At 32.2% G+C, this 20,771-nt stretch overlaps 1 protein-coding gene across 49 annotated transcripts in view; it reads right to left on the bottom strand.

Moving 5' to 3' along the window:
• Positions 1-20,771, bottom strand: part of LOC145277904 (phospholipid transfer protein C2CD2L-like) — a 653,079-nt gene that overhangs the window by 68,045 nt on the left and 564,263 nt on the right. For 42 of the 49 annotated variants that reach the window (XM_080129935.1, XM_080129953.1, XM_080129917.1 and 39 more), the window contains 3 exons: positions 17,999-18,123; positions 16,389-16,578; positions 5,315-5,434 (listed from right to left, as the gene is read on the bottom strand). In XM_080129935.1, the coding sequence (XP_079986061.1) occupies positions 5,315-5,434; positions 16,389-16,578; positions 17,999-18,123 (435 nt within the window). The remainder of the gene's footprint in view (positions 1-5,314; positions 5,435-16,388; positions 16,579-17,998; positions 18,124-20,771) is intronic. The other 7 variants (XM_080129946.1, XM_080129947.1, XM_080129951.1 and 4 more) reach the window with 1 other exon arrangement.

Raw genomic sequence — 20,771 nt, 5'->3', positions numbered from 1 at the left:
AAACAGATTTTTTTCTTGTGTTCTTTCATGGCTCCAACCTTTATACATTACCAATATTTTTATCCAAGAAATTATTTTAAAATGTTTAATGCATGGTTCCTTTTTGAAAAATTAGTTTTGATAAAACAAAAAGGTGAATACTGTCGGTTCTTTTTTTGCTTTTAGACCGATCCAAAGGTTGAGTGAGTTGAATTCATTTTATTTCGCTTATCCTCTCTATTAATAGTAAGAAAATATATCCAATACCTTTATTTTGAAAATACAATTACTACTAATAATTTGAAATACTTATAGGCTCTAAAACTATTGGATCAAAAAATTAGTCCCGTAGTTTTACATCTTATTATAGACTTATTGACCTACCTTTTAGATATGCATGGGTTCATTTTTTTTTTTTTTTTTTCAGAAATAAGTTATTTTGCATATTAATCATTTCGGCAACCAAAGCTTAACTGATAAATTGATGAAGCCAGTTCAAAACAGATATGATTAGTTTAATTTCATGCAAATTCATAACAGGTTTAACAAAAACAACAAAAAATAAATAAATAAAAGTTAATTCCCGAGAGTTAAGGTAAAACAGAACTCATTTGACCAAAGAGATATGAGAATTAGAATCAAAATAATGGATTAAAAATAAACCAAGAAAACAAAAAAATCTTCAACTTTATCTTTTTTCAGAGAAGCATAAATCTGTCTCTGATGAGTTTAGTGAATGTTCACCATTTAACGAAGCACGTGTAAGATAAATTATACTACTAATAAAATAAAATGTAAATGCATTTTTGGTTTAGTTTGTTTACTTCTGATAAAAAATTATATATATATATATATATATATATATATATATATATATATATATATATATATATATATATATATTGAATAAATGACAAAAGCCTGTATTCCAAATTTCATGATGTTGAACATTTTAAAATTTATTCCTTTGATTCAGTTGACATTTACAATTCTTGACAGTATCTGTTTCGTAGCAAAAGTTAATGTACTTATTTATTACATCAATGAATGAATCTATTTTGCCCGTAACTCATTGGAAGAAATAGCAACTATCAATCGACCAAAAGGAAATAAAATGCGTTTCGGCATGATTAAAAAAATCCGACATCATAGGCAGCATCATGAAATTTGGAAAATATACTTTTTTCATTTATTTATTATATACCCTGTAATTACATTGAGCTTCTTAAATAAGGACTGGTAGATATAAAAAGCAAATATGTGAATAAAAAATAATATTTTCACAGAAATATATATATGATAAACTTTCCCGTCGATTTTGACGTATGAGCATCTAAAAAAACAAAAAGAAGGAAAAAAAAAGAAGCTAATTTCACTTCCGGTGTTTCTATCTTTCATGTGACTTGAGCCCTGCCAGTGACTTGCAGATGCGACCACAAGTCATGCACGAAAATGTATTCAATGAAATGTCACTTAATCTGGCAGTCAATTCTTTCCTTTTATCTCTTGATCCTCTGTGTTTTTGTACTCTTACTAATTCAAAGACTTTTAAGGTATTGTGACAGGTCAGTCTCCATTGTTTGCTCTCTCTCTCTCTCTCTCTCTCTCTCTCTCTAATATATATATATATATATATATATATATATATATATATATACACAATACTCTGTAGTAATAAATAGTAATAAGCAGTAATATTGTACTTCTAAAGGCAAAAATAGGTTTAAATCTCTTAAAATTTCTACTATAAAATGAATAAAGTACTTAGTAACACTCTTTTGAAAGTTGAAGGTTCAATCCTCAGTGCGGGCAACACTCAAAATACAATAGCAAATTGCTTATTTACGGAATGAGAGCATGCTACAGGGTCATGGCCAACAGAATGAAAGCATGCTACTCCCATGGATTAAATAAAGGGTTCTGTTCGAATTCTGTGCAGATTCCCAAGTTCGGCAGAAAGATTCACAACAATACACACCTGAAGAAGATCGGAGGTTACGTTGACCGAAAAGATTGTGCAGATCGGTAGCTTGAATTATCCAACCAATATGAATTTTTAAAAAAATTATCCAACCAATATGAATTTAAAAAAAAATTATCCAACCAATATGAATTTTAAAAAAAATTATCCAACCAATATGAATTAAAAAAAGAATTATCCAACCAATATGAATTTTAAAAAAATTATCCAACCAATGTGAATTAAAAAAAAAATTATCCAACCAATGTGAATTAAAAAAAAATTATCCAACCAATGTGAATTAAAAAAAAAATTATCCAACCAATGTGAATTAAAAAAAAAATTATCCAACCAATGTGAATTAAAAAAAAAATTATCCAACCAATATGAATTTAAAAAAAAATTATCCAACCAATATGAATTAAAAAAAAAAAATTATCCAACCAATGTGAATTAAAAAAAAAATTTATCCAACCAATATGAATTTAACAAAAAATTAGCCAACCAATATGAATTAAAAAAAAAAAAATTAGCCAACCAATATGAATTTTAAAAAAATTATCCAACCAATATGAATTTAACAAAAAATTATCCAACCAATATGAATTTAAAAAAAAAATTATCCAACCAATATGAATTAAAAAAAAAATTATCCAACCAATATGAATTAAAAAAAAAATCGTCCAACCAATATGAATTTAAAAAAAAAGAGAAGTTTCTTAATTTTAAATCATGAAAATGTTAATTTACATTTATTACCTCCCTGAAGGAGGTGATGTTTTAGGTCATGTTTGTTTGTTGGTTGGTCACTCCGTTTGTTTGTTTACAGCACAGCTTTACCATCAGCTGACCAATCATCACCAACCTTTGGTCAAAATATCAGTCATCTTCTTACAACTAATTTAATTCAGGAGATATCAAGATTAGAGTTTTGTTCATTGTGGAGACTTAAAACTCAGCCCACACTGTGGCCAATAGTGTTCTGCATCCTCATGGCCTTTGATATTTTAAAGAAAATCGGCCGTGTTTGAAATTTTGATGGAATTTCAATTTCCTATTTAAAAAAATTTTTTCAATTCGAATTTGGTATATAGATCAGATGCTCTTTGATATCAGCAACCAACATACACATTTTCAGCCTGATCAGTTAAGCAGTTTGTGAGTAACGAACATCATAACTTTGGGAATAAAAAGACCCAGATAAAACTTTGGCCCATCCTTACGTTGTCGGATGGACATATACAGTTTTATGACTAACTTATATTTTTGTTTCTTAATGTAAATTATTATACATATTTTAACTTCCAAATGTAATTGTTTTTAATATAAAGCTTAAACATCTAATTATTACACTAAATGTGAGTTAATCAATGTTTGTTTCCCTAAGTCTTTTTTCCTAGATATTTTAATCACACGAAATATACATTAATTATGGGATTGAGTTATGTTTTAAAAATTTTTTAAGTTCTTCTAATTATTGGTAATTTGTAATTAATTGAACAAGTCATTCATGTTTCACTGTGTTGATTAAACTATTCTATTATAAGTCTTGATGTCTTTATGAACTTTTAGAGAAAGAATGACGATCTCTTAAAAGCTAATTTACATACTGTATTCGTACACACCATAAACACATATGTGAATTCGATAGCAAAATAAGTTTTCTTACTTTTTTTTAATATTAATAAAAAATTTTTGTTTTCATAATAACATAGAAGTACATAAACCTATCATTTTTGGTTATGCGAGAAGAGTTTTTAAAGCTTTTGTTTCCATTTCATTCAGTAAATACGTTCTCAGAATTCAAGGGAGAAGTTTTCTGGGTCTGACCCTTGATTTCTACATGAAGTACATAGATATTCAAGTGTTCAGTTAAGAGTTTTCTCAACTTCTCAAACATTGAATGAGTTAAGCAGTGCCGGTATTTATTTCTCTCCCACCGCGAGAGATGTGACACATGAGGTCAGAAAATGGGATTGAAAAGTTAGCACTCCAGACAAGGAGCACCCTGCCCCTGAACAAAAAAATGCTTGTGCAGCCCTATCGACGCAGAGGCATCTGAGGCGACTAACAATAAACGAGCCCCTTCTCAAAGAGAAAAAGCAAAACCTGGCAGGATGGACCTCTTAGGACTGCACAAAATCAGCATTATATCACAATCAACAGGGAACAGGTTATTACAGGAATGGTCTAATCTCTGTTGATTTTGGGGTCGTGGGAAAACAGTGAAGAACACTAATTTTCCTCCCCCTTTTCTAAATTATGCTGGATTCCAGAACGAGAATTCATCTGGTCTGGTGGTGTACCCAGCTACTTTAGGCAACATCATTAAAAGAAGATGCACTGTTTGCTTGTATGAGCCAGCGTATAGTCGTGTCGAGCAAATCTTATTTGAGCTTCAAATACAACATTATTTTGAATATTTGGTCAGGGTTTATTTGTACGATGAAGCATAATCATGCTAGGTTATCCAGACAAATTCTTGTACAAAGAGACTAAAGCCACTCGAGGATGGTGTCTAGCAGGTAATTCAAACTTCAAACTCTCCAACAAAAACAGATGTATCAGAGTCTATGAATTTTCAAATGAAAGAGGAAGAAATAGTGGTTGTGACCCAAATGGTCACGGGTTGACTATATAGTTTATGTTACCTGCTGTTGTACACGCACACTCTTTTTCAAAATCGCCTCCACCCCAAAATATAGCTTTTTTTTTTTTTTTTTTTTTTTAGGCCCAAGCGTCATTCAAGGATTTGTCAGGTGGACAGTTCGACAACACTGTGATGATTGGTAATGATACATTACATTACACTTGAAAGTGACTATGTTGTAATCAGGTGGAAAGCAGTCTGGTGGTATTGTGTTCCACAGGCAGCTAGGTTTAGGAAATACACTTTGTTCATGGAAACACAACAATTAATATTCCTATTCCATCCACCACTAATAAGTACTAATAATTATCCCACATTGTGACCTTTTTGAAAACTCTTTTTTGGGCACAATCCAAGAGGGAGAGACTAGTGGTAGATGCACCAGCCCATATTTGGTAATAATACTCCATGCATGGATGAATTGTGGCTTTGTGAAGATACAGGATACTTTCAGATGTGAGTAGTCTTCTAGCACGATAGAGGGGACTCATCTTCTTTACAACAGCCTTCACAATGTCCTCAATGTATTTGTTCCATTTCATATTGCCCGTGAATGTTAAGCCGAGGAGTTTGAAGGAAGAATTCTCAGGTAGGGTGTTACTTTCTTAATCAGTACTAATCATAAAAAAAAAAATCAATATATATTCTTTTTAGGAACCTGAAGATGACCGTTTTGATATCGAAACATTACAGTTTCCAAAGTGTAAAGAAAAAAGCAGTGTTACCTGACGCTCCCGGCGTATCTGTCGGTGGGGTTAAGTGTGTAGGGCTTAAATGGTCAACAGGGTGTGAGGGTTCTACTTCCAAGTGGGTGCTATGTTTCTCTACTGTGGAAGGGGAAGAACCTGCAACACAGCAAAACATGCAACTCTAGCCAACACCGCAAATGTGCAAACACGCTCAAAACCCCCACCCGTGCTTGAACATAGAAAACAAACAAAAGAAAATGGCAGCAATAGATTCAAAATTCAACAAAGGTATTCTTCAACTCGTATCAAATTCTTCAACTCGTATCAAATATATCATAATCAAAGTGGTCTTCATTACGACATATACAAAGAAGAACATTTAAAATTATGCACATAGATAATAAACACAATAAACCGATGCTATCTACTTAATTGGTATGTCGAAATTAGTAACATATCCAAAAATTATGAAAAACGGTATTGTAGAAAATTAATTATGAATCAAGTCCACTGCATACACATCCTTGCATAAAATTTATGTTAATTCAGGTTAACGTGTTCCTGGATTTTTGAGATGAGGATTGGTTATTCATATTATTTTGATTCTTCAGACTACTGTTCTCGTCTTGAATATTATTTTCACAACGTTTCGGTGGATGTAAACTCTGACCATCTTCAGGTTTATCTTGTTGAACTCAAGAATTTTTCTATTGAACTCTGGAATCTGCATGAAATTTCAAACAGAAGCCTTTATTTAATTCACGGGGTGGGAGATAGCACAGTCTCGTTCCATCAACCATGACTGGGTAGAAGTCCTAAGTAATTTGTGACTGTATTTTGAGTGTTGCCTCCACTGAGTATCGAAACTTCAATATCCAGAAGAGTGTAACTTACAACTGGATTTTAGCAAGTATTTTATCCACTTGCAGACAATGCTAATATAAATTTTATGGAGTCTTAAACCTATTTTTGTATTTCGATATAAATTCCTCACTGCAATAAATTATTATACATGACTTACGGAAGAAGAGGATGCTACCTCCATGGATTAAATAAAGGATTCTGTTCAAAATTACATGCAAATTCCAGAGTTCGACAGAAAGATTCCCAAGTTTGACAAGCTACACCTGAAAAAGGTCGATTACATCAACTGAAATGTTATGAAAATAATGAGAAGAGTGGTCCAATTAATTCAAATAATCAGATTAACAGGTTTATAATTTTAATCTTATCATCAAATCACATGCATGCATGGCAAACCTTGTCATTTCACTTTCTAATAAGTGATTGTCCAATTTATCAGATAGAATTATGAGTCATAAACAGGATGTATCATAGATAAAGGGTCAGCAAAGATTAAGCTTAAAATATTAATGTTAATAAAAAAAAAAGTCCAAATTTGTTAACAAGCTTGGTATATAAGAACAATGAGAGAAACAGTTTCATCCATCCAAATAAATTGTAATCTTATTTATTGAAATCGAAAATGTAAACAGCATAAAATAAAGCTTTGTTTCTGATTACCAATTCTTATCTGTTATTATAGCACCATGTTATTCGCAATATAATAATATATTTGATACATCTTTAAAATTACTTCAGTCAGATAACTGCTCATATAAAGATCTAATATAACTAATCACCTAAAAATTAAAAATAAACATATTTTAGATCGAAAATGTAATAGAAGTTGTTACAATATCTTTGACTTGTAATGGGGGTATGGTCCCTCACAGTTGGAAGATTCTATTTATAAATGCTGCTGCTAGGAACTAGGAACTGACAAATCAAATTAATTTATGTTCTGCTATAAACCAATCAGAAACCAGAATTGCTCCATGAAAAGTAAACGTTTTTTTTAGCAACCTTGCGTGTGTTTTTTTTCGTATCAACATGAGAAGGATCTTTTGTTCTTTGGCTGCAAAAGTTGAGAACCTATACAGAACAGCTGTCCACTGAGAATTTGTCATCTCCAGGACTTGTATAGAATAACTAGCCAACTCTGAGACTAAAGATGGCTTACAACTCACAAGAAGTTATCTACCATTTGACATAATGGTAAGAGCAGCCTTCTTTTTTTATTCTTTTTTTTTTTTTTTACAAGAGAATTACCACTTATCAAGGCCCAGAGGCCACTCGAGGATAAGGGTTAAAGAGTGTACAGTAGTCAAAAGGGCAATATTGTAATCGCTAGTAATGTAAATTTGGTAAATTGGATTACTTAAGTGAAACGACCCATCAAGACCTTGTTTACGTTGGACTTGAAGATGATCATATTGTAGTCAGCCAGACAGCAGGGAAACGGAAGAAAATTCTACAGGTGTGCAGTTCTAAGAAAGAAGCTTTGTTCATGGAATCTATGTTTAGGTTTAGGCACAGATAAAGAGTGGGGGGAAATTACTGATAGTGTTTACAGCCAGACGAGTGTTTCTCGTACATTTTTGGCGAGGGGGGACCATAGATTGGAGCTCATTTGGTTGAGTCATGCCCCCCCACCCCAAAAAAATGGTACTTTATGCCCTTTGTTAAACACTCAGGAATGTAAGGTGAGGATCAAAAATAAGTGAAGTAATCCCAGGAATGAAATGGATTCCTGTCCTACACTAACCTAATGAAAAGGAAGCCTTCAGATCGCCCTCGACTATGGTCGACAACTTTTATTTTGTTTTATATTTAAAAATATGCAAACAAATAACAATCAAAAAGCAAAATAGCTTCACTGCATCCCGGACAACACCGGGCAGAGACAGCTAGTTTATTAAATGACACCTAAACTATAAAAATTAATTAAAAAAAAATAAAAACAAAACAGACAAGAGGGCAAATATAAGCAAAATCATGCAATGAAGATTTAGGATGGATGATGTAAGTTCAGGAAATTTATCATTACTAACTAGCAAAGCATCACCCGTGTCGACCAAGGAAAGTGGGTGTATGTATGTCAGCGGCATTAACTCTAGGCGAGTTAAACTGACTTCCTCCAAAGGAGAAAGTGTTAAGGCAATATTAAGTTCACAAGCAGTCCCCATTCGCATGTATATCCCAGTCAGAGAAGATGACGAAGTTAGATTTTTGCAGTTCTTGTCAACATTATCCTGACTAGGCTCAACATTGCTTAACTTCATTGATCTAATGAGAACTAGTTCATCAATGTAATTAATGAAGCATGTGTAACACAGTATGAGGATGTATGGAAGTGAAACTTGGCCAGTGAGGGTTGAGGATATGTGTTGCATGGATAGAAAAGATATGAGAATGATATGATGGATGTGTTATGTGTCTCTTGTATAAACTTAGTTCTGATAACCTCAGAGGAAGATTATATCTGGACAATATAGGGAGATGTGTGCAGAACAGGAGACTTTGATGGTATGGCCACATTGAAAAAAATGGATCTAAGTTTTGGGTCAGTAGATATAGAGCAGTTAAGGTAGCAAATTGAGATTTTCCATTTACAGAGGAAGTGAGAAGAATGAATCTGAGGTAAGAGGGATAAATAGACCTGACCAGAGATAGGTTCGTTGGGAAGTCAACTTCTTAAAGCCGTCCAATGCATACCAGCATCTAAAACGGACATTAAACCAATGATAATGATGATAAATTAATTAAAAGAACACATAAAAGTAATGTTCTAATCTTGGTTGTTTTTTCCGCAACGTTTCAGCCGATGTAACCCCCAATCGTCTTCAGGTGCTTTCACACTGAATGTTATTGGTGAATCGTGAAAAATGCTTTTTTTTTAATTTTTTTTTTTTTTTTGGGGGGGGGGGGCTTCTACAACGAATATAGCTGTTAAACATTCAAAAAGAAAATAGTGTTAAGTCTATTTATTTCTTTTCGTTATTTTTTTTTTTTTTGTAAATAAATCCGGGTTCATTCTGTATTTTTGATATGATGTTTGTATATTCATGTGATGAGAATTGATGATTATTTTATTTAAACAACCAAGATGAGAACAATAGTCCAAATGATCTAAAAAATGATTATCAATCCTCATCTCAAAAATATACAAACATCAGAACCAAAAAAAACAACAACAAAAAAAACAACAACAAAAAAAACGGAATGGGCCCAGGATTATTAATTAAAAAAAAGAAAAAGGAGAGAGAGAGAGAGAGAGAGAGAGAGAGAGAGAGAGAGAGAGAGAGAGAGAGGTAGAAATAAACTTGGCGCTATTTGTGTTTTTAATTTCTAACGGCTATGTTAGTTGGGAAAACAAAACAAACATTTTTCACCGTTCAGCAATAACATCCAGTGGGAATACACCTAAAGATGGTCGGAGGTTACATTGGTCGAAATGTTGTGGAAAAAAACAACCAAGATGAGAATCATAGTCCAAACAATCCAAAAAATAATTATTAATCCTCATCTCAAAAATATACAAACACGAGAACAAAGAAAAGCAGGTTTTAATTGTTTCTGTTATAAGTGAATTGGGGGAAAGAAAACAAAATGAAAACCAAGCAAATATTTTAAAGAATGGGAAACAATTATGTTATATTCAATAATAATAATAATTCTTTGAAAAATCAAGTTGGCAAGATAGAAAGGCATTCGTATTAAGAATTTTGAAAGAAAATGATTATTATAATTGAAGTATGAATTCAATTACTTATAGGATAGGAAATTCATATTTCCAAATAGCTTACAGCTATAATATTAATCTCATCTGTCTGTTTAAATGTATGTATGTATGTATGTATGTATGTATGTATGGCTGTCTAAAACTTACGATAGACGCGACGGATTTTCACGAGATTGGTATCGTTTTGAAGCTCGACCTTTCGGACGACAAATATCGAAAAATTGGTTAAAAACATTCATTCTTTCACCCTCAACTGACCACTTTTCTACAGGGAGGGGTCGTTTTTTTCGAAAGTCATCCCCTTTTGTCGATTAACTAACCTTAATTTAAGCCTTCGTCGCTCCCGGTTTGGCGGTGGATGCAACAGTAAAGACGTCACGTTTTTTTTTTTGGGGGGGGGGGGGGGTCACGTTCTTTTCCTCCTTCGCGGTACTACCACTTTTTTTTTTTTTGCTCAACACACACGTCCAAAACATCCGGTAACGCCGGGCACCCAGGCTAGTTTATTTATAAAAAACGTTTTCCTATGAATACAAACACTTTTCACCATTCATATATATATATATATATATATATATATATATATATATATATATATATATATATATATATATATATATACTAGTAGGGAAATGAGAATCAACAAATGTTCCACCCTCCTATACTTTTATTATCATCGAAATCGGTGAAATCGCTCATTTTTCAATCAAATCAATTGATTTCCTGCACTAATTAAGAATCACCCCCAACACAGTATACTGGGAGGAAACTTCACATGCCTCCCCATAATGACTTAGTCTACAATACATTGTAGTCTACATTGAACTGTAGAGAATCTACAGTTGATTTTATAAAACTATCTGTAAATAATGACTTTACATAAAGTTTAAAATACAAAAGTCAAATACCATAGTTTAATTGCGCTCTAACCAGAAACATTCATTTCTAACACGTCCCTATCTTATCAAAAATGTACAGTTGATTTTATAGACTGGGCCTTTCTGCTTGTGCGGTGATAAAACTTCTCAAATGCACTTATGATGTTAAACGAATAAATTTTAGTCAAAATTGGACTTCCTTCTATAATCGGATTTTTTTCGATTATCGATTTTCGATACTTATCGGATGCATTCCGATACAAAATTTACGTAAGAACACTTCCAGATACATCAAGTACATTCGTGTGAAATTTTAAAAAAATAGGCCCAGCCGTTTCGGAATTTATATGAAACAAACTCACACACAAAGTTCCTTTCATATAACACTAGATAGCGTGATATAACATATATAAATATATATATATATATATATATATAGGGTGACCAAAAAAAACGGGCCCCAACTAATTAGGCCCCTTTTCTTAGTATTTTTTCCAAATGAAATGAAACTTTGGTCATAACTAGTTTATTATATTCAAAACATCACATCAAAACACTAGGGTCTTTGGCCTTTTTTTCTCCGTTCTACAGCATATGTTCTAGGTGACCTCCATTTAGCTTCTTTTTTTTTTGGGGGGGGGGGTCATCCTGTATATATATTTATTAGTGTTGGGACGATTAACGGAATTGGAACCGGGAATCGTAAAAATCGGAACTTTTGAGGGCATCAGAATCAGTATCAAAAAAATTTGTGCCTATTTTCTGATGTCAGAAACGATTCTTTTAAATGGCTTTTTCATTGGGTCTTTTTTTTAAAGCAAAATTTTCTACTGATAATTATAATGATAAAATAACATAAATCTATTGATTTTAAACTACTAGTAAAATTAAAATCGATAAATCATCCCTCATAAGTGTATAAGTGTATTTTTATGTTTGAGAAAATGTCTGCACATTTAACATGTGTTTTTATGGCAATCAAGAAAAATAACTTTATAGTTAAAGATTAAGAGATTTCTAAAGAACTGGAATCGAGAATTTAATGAGTAAGCAGTAATTGTATCGGAATCGGGAAAAATATTGGAATCGTCCCATCACTAATATATATACATACATGTATATATATATATATATATATATACTATAAATTTGTGTTTTTTGTGTGTGTATTGATATTCATATTAAAAATCCTTTTTTCTATTTATTTAAAAAGAAAATACAACTTTGTTATATATGGGTCGTGGAATTGCATTCATCTGCAAAAGATCTAGCTAATTTGCATATTCTTTTAAACATTCATTTTAATTAATTCCCTGTTAGTTTTTTCGGTTTTCTTCTGGGATGATCATTTTTAGTTAACTATTACGTGTAATTATATTCATGCAGATATTCTACAATGTACAAATATTACATAAGTATAAATCATGTAGAATCTACACGATTTATACTTACGTAATATTTGTATATATTTATGTATGCGTGTATGTATTTGTTTAAAAAATGTTGCGTACCAAACTCCTCTGTCAATTCTTAATCTACAGACATGAAACTTAATATATGGGGTATTTGAACCCATGCAAAACTTTATATTTGGGTTTTAGCCAAGCGGCTTGCTAGTGTATATATATATATATATATATATATATATATATATATATATATATATATATATATAGACACGTCTGATTGAATACGACAGTTATTCCTTTTTCCGATCTTTCTGGATATCTTTTCCATTTGCCGAGTGGCCTTTTTAATTTTGGAAGGCATATAATATAGAATGGCGCCCAAATGTTGTTGTTCAGCCATATTTTTCTCAAGTGCTTTATATCGGTGCATCCGATTATAGTCAAGAGCAATTGTTGAAAAGGAAAAGATAACAACAACAATTGCTCCTGACGACAATCGGATGCCCAATAAAAAGTGCTTGAGAAAAATGTGGCCGACCAACAACTTCAGGGCGCCATTCTTTATATTATACACCTGCCGAAATTAGAAAGACCGTTCGGCAAATGGAAAAGATATCCAGAAAGATCGGAAAAAGGAATAACTCTGTCGTGTTCAACCAGACATATCTGAATAATGACTTGCTGCTAAAACATACTAATATTATATATATATATATATATATATATATATATATATATATATATATATATACATACACACACACACATACTAAACCAAACTAACACTAACGTAGTGTATGAATTATTTGCCCCTTTTAAAAATGTCTCTGAACCCACTCTAAAAACTTATACAACGCATACATTGGCCGCACAACAACAACACTCTCCCGACAACTAACCTATCATTTAGCTGACAATAGTGCCACAAAACACCTAACATCCCACGATAAAAACTTGCAATCGTCCTACATTAGAAATATCTTAACTAAAAATACTAAAATTCGATATCTTAGCAACTGCACACGACAACTAAAATTACTACAAGCCATACTAATAAAAAAACTACATCCCCTTTTTTAACCGGATCTCATTTAACACCGGGACAAATATACTAACAGTATTTAATAACTAACATGAAACTAAATTAATAAACTATGAAATAAGAAAATCAAAACTAAACTAAAATAAAATAAAAATAATTTGCCCCCCCAACCCTCCTGCACCACCTTTATAGCTAATTAAAAAAAACAAATTTTCTAATTATAAATACATCAAACCTCAAAAAAAAAAAAAAAAAAAAAAAGGAAAAGACAACAACAATTACTCCTGACGACAATCGGTTGCTCGATAGAAAGTGCTTGAGAAAAATATGGCCGACCAACAACTTCTGGGCGCTATTCTATATAATATGCCTGTCGAAATTAAAAAGGCCGCTCATCAAATAGAAAAGATATCCAACAAGATCGGAAAAAGGAATAAATCTGTCGTGTTCAATCAAACGTATCTAAATAACGACTTGCTGCCAATATATATATATATACTAGCAAGCTGCCTGGCATTGACCGGTCATAAAATATGCTTAAATATGATATGCAGATTTCATATGTATTATTATATAATATTGGACCCAATATATAGTAAAAATTTAAAAAGCTAAAAAAAAAAAATAACTTGTGCGCCACCATCGAGAATCAAAACCAAAACATTTAGCTTACAATTTACTTTTTCCTTTGACGTTAATGCCTGAGCTATGAAGACATGTTTGCTGCAAAGCTAAAAATTAAAACATGAGCCAATAGCTAATGCGTTGCGCATGCATATTCGTAATGCCGTCGTTCGACCTTCACCTGTCAAATTCCATTTTTTTAATTTTCACACTTTTGCACGAATTTTCCCCATCTAAAACCCAAATATAAAGTTTCGCATGGGTTCGAATATCCTATATATTAAGTTTCATTTCTGTAGACCAAAAACTGACAGAGGAGTTTGGTAGGCAAAATCTTTTAAGCAAATATATATATATATGCATACATGAATGTATATAGGAAGAAGTTTGTGTTTATTATAACCTTTTTACGCAAATATTACGCAAGTATAAATCATGTGGAATATCTGCATGAATATAATTACATGTAATAGTTAACTAAAGATGATCATCGCATAAGAAAACCGAAAAAACTAATAGGGAATTAATTAAAATGAATGTTTAAAAGAATATGCAAATTAGCTAGATCTTTTGTAGATGAATGCAATTCCATGACCCATATATAACAAAGTTGTATTTTATTTTGAAATAAAATAGAAAAATGGGTTTTTAATATGAATATCAATACGCAAAAAACACACACACAAATTTATAGGAGCATATACATATACAGGTAGTACGTAAAAATAATTCCCTAAACAAAAGAGTTTCCATTCATTTACAGGCATTGAAATCAATACATAATGGCCTTAACCTTATGTCTAGAATCATTTCCTCGTTTTGATTGAAATCCATGACATTATTTTGATTATTGAAAATGTCTCAAATTTAATATAATGTAAGAATCTTAAGATCAAAACGAAATTCAGTGAATCTTGTTTTTAATAGGTTTCCCATGACAATCGATCAAATTCAATGCGAATCTGACATATTTAAATTTTCTAATCAGGAGATTGTGTCTAGATTCTATCCCCTAAAAACCTTTTTAAATACTCTTAAGGAAACTGAAATTGGGAAGATATTTAATACCTATTGATAAAATTTCACAAAAAACAAAAAAAAAAAAAAAAAACGCAGGTATCCGAATTTTCAAAAAAGGGCTTCCACATTCTTACCTACCTTTGCATAAAACTAAATTAAATTACGAATTATACATATTATTTAATTTTTTCAGACTACTGTTCTCATCTTGAGTGTCATTTTCACAACGTTTTGGCCGATGTAATCTCCAACTGACATTCGTCAAAACGTTGTGAAAATGACACTCAAGATGAGAACATCCGGAAAATCTAAATAATACAAATAACCAATCCTTATCTCAAAAATTCAGAAACAATAAAAATTATTGCCCACTCTTACACTTAGCAATTGTGTTCCAAAATTCATAATAACCGGTTGATTAGTTTAGTAATGAATCCTCCTGTACATACAAACATATACACATACCTAACTTTATATATATATATATATATATATATATATATATATATATATATATATATATATATATATATATATATAAAAGAAAAGAAAATAGTAAAGTAAAATTTCCAACCATTTTTTTTTTTTTTGACAAGGAATAAAAATAAACAAATTAAACATTTTTCATTTAGCCTGGGTGCCCGACGTTGCTCGGGTGTTTGGAGATGTGTGTTAGAAAAAAAAAAGTGGTAGTAGGCAGGCAGGCTCGAACCTGTATCACGAAGGGAGAAAAGAATGTGATAAGAAAACGTGACGTCTTTGCCGTTGTGCCTCTCGCCAAACCAGAAGTGACGAAGATTAAATTAAGGCTATTTACTCGAAAAGAGGGGATAACTTTCGAAAATATCGGCAAATAAAAACAACCACTCCCTGTAGAAAAGTGCCCAGTTGAGGGTGAAGGAATTAATGTTTTTAACCAATGTTTTGATATTTGTCATCCGAGAGTACGGTCTTCAAAACGATATCAAATTCGTGAAAATCCGTCGCATCTGTCAAAAGGTTTTAGGCATACATACATACATTTAAACAGACGGGTGAGATTTATATTATAGATTAATTAAAATTTTGTATACCTTCCTTACAGGTTTGTAAAGCTATTTTTGAAAATTAATAAATTTTCAATATCAAGATTTTTATTATATATATATATATATATATATATATATATATATATATATATATATATATATATAATAAAAAGTCCATATCATGTGTATATATATATATATATATATATATATATATATATATATATATATATATATATATACACACACACACACATGATATGGACTTTTCTGATTGATGCAAAAAGCATACAATTTGAAAACTTTAAACCGTCATTTTACTTACAATACGTTTTCTAAACAATTAAAATAAAGACAAAAAACGTTGTATCTTAATATAAGAGACGGTAAAAAAGAAATAACCATTTTAGTGCCAATTGTTCTTGCCAACTTTCATTATTGCAATTCTAAAATAGATTTCTAATCAAAGCCAACATAATTAGAGAGTATAATTGTCATGTTTGTTTCTTTTTCTTCTTTATTACCTGAAGCCATGCCAGAAAACTGAGGTCGTTCCATTGTGGTAGTTGTTGTGGTTACAATAGTTCCACTGGGTGTTACAGTCCGGGATACTTCCACGTGTTTCCGAGGGGAGATCTGATTATTTCCTAGCTGTTTCGGCCCAAGAGATGAATCCATGTACTGGTCAGCTTCATGAGGTTCCATCAAGAGAAACTGATTTCAAGAAATAAAATTAGATTAAGTATACAATGGAGAGTATAGGGGATGTATGCAAAACAGGAGACTCTGTTGGTCTAGTCATATCGAAAGAATGGATGAAAGTTTTCGGTTTAGTAGATTAGTTTAGGAATGAATCTTTCTAATGAATCTGGCAGTCAGGTTTGAAGAGTCAGTCGGCAGGGTAAGGCCAAAGAAAATATGGGAGAAAGTGATAAGGATGACTTTGAAAAAAAAAAAAAGAAAAAAAGATAAATAAATACCTGACTAGAGAAAGGTTAATTTGGAAATCAATTTTTAAATCAGTCCAACACATCGCAGCATATAAAAATGGATGTTAAACCAGACATTTCATTAAAATTTCAAAAAGTCTGACAAAATTTTTCAAATCAAAACCGAATATATGCGTATATGTATGAGGAATAAAAGTTATATATAAACTTATTACATCATCAGAACAATAGGGGAAAATTGAGGGGAAAATTAAGAAAAAAAACAAACTTTTTAGTCCATGACATTTCGAAGCTGAATGCTTTTCATCAAAAGAGAAGAGCCAGAATTATATAAAACTCAAATAAAGAAAAAACGGCTTAATGATATTTAGATATGAAACGACACTGAAGGAATAGGATAAGGTGGTAAAAAGCAATTAAAAATAGGTACAACATGAGGATAAATCAGAAGGGTAGTATATGTGTAAGTAACAGTACAAATAAATTATAGGCCACCATGAAACAATGGGGATCAATAAAGAAGAGCCAACAACAAAAGAAGAAAAGATAAAATAAGGAAGACAGAAAAAAGAGTGGATAAAGAAGGAGAGGAGACAGAAGAGTAACAAGGGGATAGATAAATACATAGATAAATCGATGAAAAGAAAACGATCTGAAGGCGAAGAAAAATGGGATTAGAAAAATGTTCAAAAATAAAAATAAAATATTATTAATGGATAAGGTAACAAAATGATGATGTAATTCATGAAATCAGATGCAGAAAAGAAAGAGAGATGACGCGGGGCGGTCCTTTATCTAAATATAACCTTATGCTTTGTGTCAGGGATCAACTGTGAGTGTTGATGATGATGAAGAAGAAGGAGGAGGAGGAGGAGAACATCAACGAGAAAACTAAGGATATATATATATATATATATATATAGTTAAATATAGAAAAGTCAAAATCAGCAATATATCAAGGTTTTTGTCACTAAAGAAAAACATGTAAGAACTAAAAATTGAAAATCGTATACATCTATAAACTACCAATAGATGTACTTTTACAATATCGATTTATCTACAAAATCGATTAAAAGGGTATTAAGTGTTTACGCTGATGCACAATGCTGACCAAATAGGTCGTCTAGAATTCATAGGTTTTGACTATTTTGAGCACAAATAAAAAAGAACTTGATATTTCATACCTCAACAGTTAAAGATCCAACTTGATATTCCATACTACCAGGAGTTTGTAGTGGAATAATTTGCCGACAGCTTACTGTTCTTCGTATATCCTCCATATAGACAGTTGCTTCACCAAGAAATTCATCTGAAAATTAAATTTAAAAAAATGGCGACTTTATTTGAAGAAAAAACTGAAATAAGTTTTTTAAATGATACAAAAAAGACTACTTATTCATTATAAAAAAAAATTATAAAAGTTTTTTTTTTACAAGAAAATAAAATTTACATATACTGTACGGGACATTTAAAAGCTTATATTCACCAATATATGAAGAAAGACGTGCCAAGCCTTACCATCGCCATGCCACGTAAAAATAAGAAAGAAAAAAAACAAAGAAAAAAAAATGGATTTTCCTGATGTAAACAAATATATATATATATATATATATATATATATATATATATATATATATATATATATATATATATATATATATATATATATTTGTTTACGTCCAAAATAAAAAATTGGCAATTTCTAAAAAAAATCATCCGATCTTCAAGGTGAAGACATTAACTTCAATATCGTTTTAAAAAAATCAACAACAAAAAAACTATGTAAATATATAAACGATAAAAACTAAACAGTAAATCGTCTATGGCATCATAGCGTAATGGATAAGACGCTGGACTGAAATACGTACGGTCCAGGGTTCGAGTCCTAATAACAGTCAAGCTAAGCTGAAGAGGGGTAGAACCCCAAAACATGCATGTACGTAGATTATTGTTTTAAAAATAAATAAAAATATTATTTGTTTATGTCCAAAATAAAAAATGGGCAATTTCTAAAAAAATCATCCGATCTTCAAGGTGAAGACGCTAACCTCAATATCGTTTAAAAAAATCAACAATAAAAACTATGTATATACGTATATATATATATATATATATATATATATATATATATATATATATATATATATATATATTTGTAAAAGTTTGTAATTGCAAGCAATCTACGAAAGATTAATGCAAGCAACAGTAGTCCTTCGCCACCCTTACTCAAGGCACGCCTCCATGTGGTTTATCTTCGGCTAGCTCCTCCCACACATTCACATCGATGCCAAGAACAATCAGATCCCGTTTGGCCACGTCTTTAAAGCGCAGCCCGGGCGACCGCTGCTTCTTGATCCATTTGCCAGTTCGCTGTAGAGGATATTCTGCGCAGGTGTCCAAGCCAGCGTGATCGTCGTATCTTGAGTATCTGGAACGAGGAGCGGCTGCCGGCATGTCATAGCCCCTCTTCGTTGGTGATTCTATCCCACCAATTGATGCCCATGATATGTCGCAAGCATTGGAGATGGTAGACATTCAGTCTTTTCTCGTGACGAGCATACATGGTTCAAGCCTCTGCTCCATGCAGTAGGGTACTCAGAACACAGCATTCGTAGATGCAGCATTTTGTGCAAGAAGTGAGGTATTTATTGAATCATGCTCTTTCACGTAGTCGGTTGAAAGTAGATGTTACTCTACCTATGCGCGTTTGTAGCTCCTGTTCAATGGATACTCCCTTGTTGATGTTGGATCCAAGATACGCAAAGTTCTCGACAGTCTCTAGTTCGTGGCCATTGATGGTGATTGGTGATGCGTCACCCTGGTGCATCACAACTGTCTTCTTCACACTGATTACCAGTGCAAACTCCGCACAAGCAGCGCTCAATTTGTCAAGCAGCCGCTGGAGTCCACTTGCGAAGTGCAAGACCAATGCAGCATCGTCTGCAAACAGCAGCTCAAGTATTAGGACTTTTCGAATCTTGGTTTTGGCGCGTAGGCGAGCCAAGTTAAAAAGTTCTCCATCAGAGCGAGTATGAAGGAACACACTGTCTTCGTCCTCGTGATTTCCAAAAGCGTGATGCAGAAGAACTGAGAAGAAGATGCCAAACAGTGTGGGATCCAACACACAACCTTGCTTGACTCCACTGCACACGGGGAAGTTGTCAGACATGTCACCCTCGAAGAAGACTGCAGCTGTCATGTTATCATGGAGCGATCTTATCAAACTAAGAAGAGTTGGTGGACAGCCCAACTTTTGTAGGATGGCAAACAGACCATCTCTACTGACCATGTCAAAAGCTTTCATGAGGTGCACAAATGCGTTATGGAGAGGTCTACGTTGTTCTCTGCATTTTTCCTATATATATATATATATATATATATATATATATATATATATATATATATATATATATATATATATAGCGTATCAGGAGGCGATGAAAAGAAATCAAATAACGTCGTAAACCGGTGTTTTTCTCTGTTTGTTTATTTTCGATTTTTCAAAGACGCTGATGAGTTGTATTGAGTTCATATCAGCCACAAATGGCTGGTTCAATACAATGAAACCATTGGTTCGTTTTTGGAATATGCATATATAGTTTTTTAAATAAATGTTTCTTTGTGGTGCAGCCTCATGTGGTGTTCGGCACTAAAACCTTCCCAGCTTTTAAGAAAGACATACTTCCAACACTACAAAAAAGTTTTATTGTATATCAATTTAAATGTCAATGTGATGCTGACTATGTGGGTCGTGCGTTAGAACGTCTGGGACTCCGATTGGCACAGCATGTTCCTGCGTGTTTTTGAAAGTCTCGGGGATCTAGAATAAACACATTGTTGAACACATCCAAGCGTTCACAGAATACATCCGGGCATTTACGGAGCACATCGGGCACTCACCTATTCATGAGTCATCAATTAGTGCACATTTGTATGACAATAAAGCATGTGGTGAAG

The sequence above is a fragment of the Euprymna scolopes genome, chromosome 6, assembly GCF_053919585.1.
Source record: "Euprymna scolopes isolate OS-2025 chromosome 6, ASM5391958v1, whole genome shotgun sequence".
Lineage (NCBI taxonomy): Eukaryota > Metazoa > Mollusca > Cephalopoda > Sepiida > Sepiolidae > Euprymna > Euprymna scolopes.
This window is presented reverse-complemented; position numbering and strand designations above follow the sequence as displayed.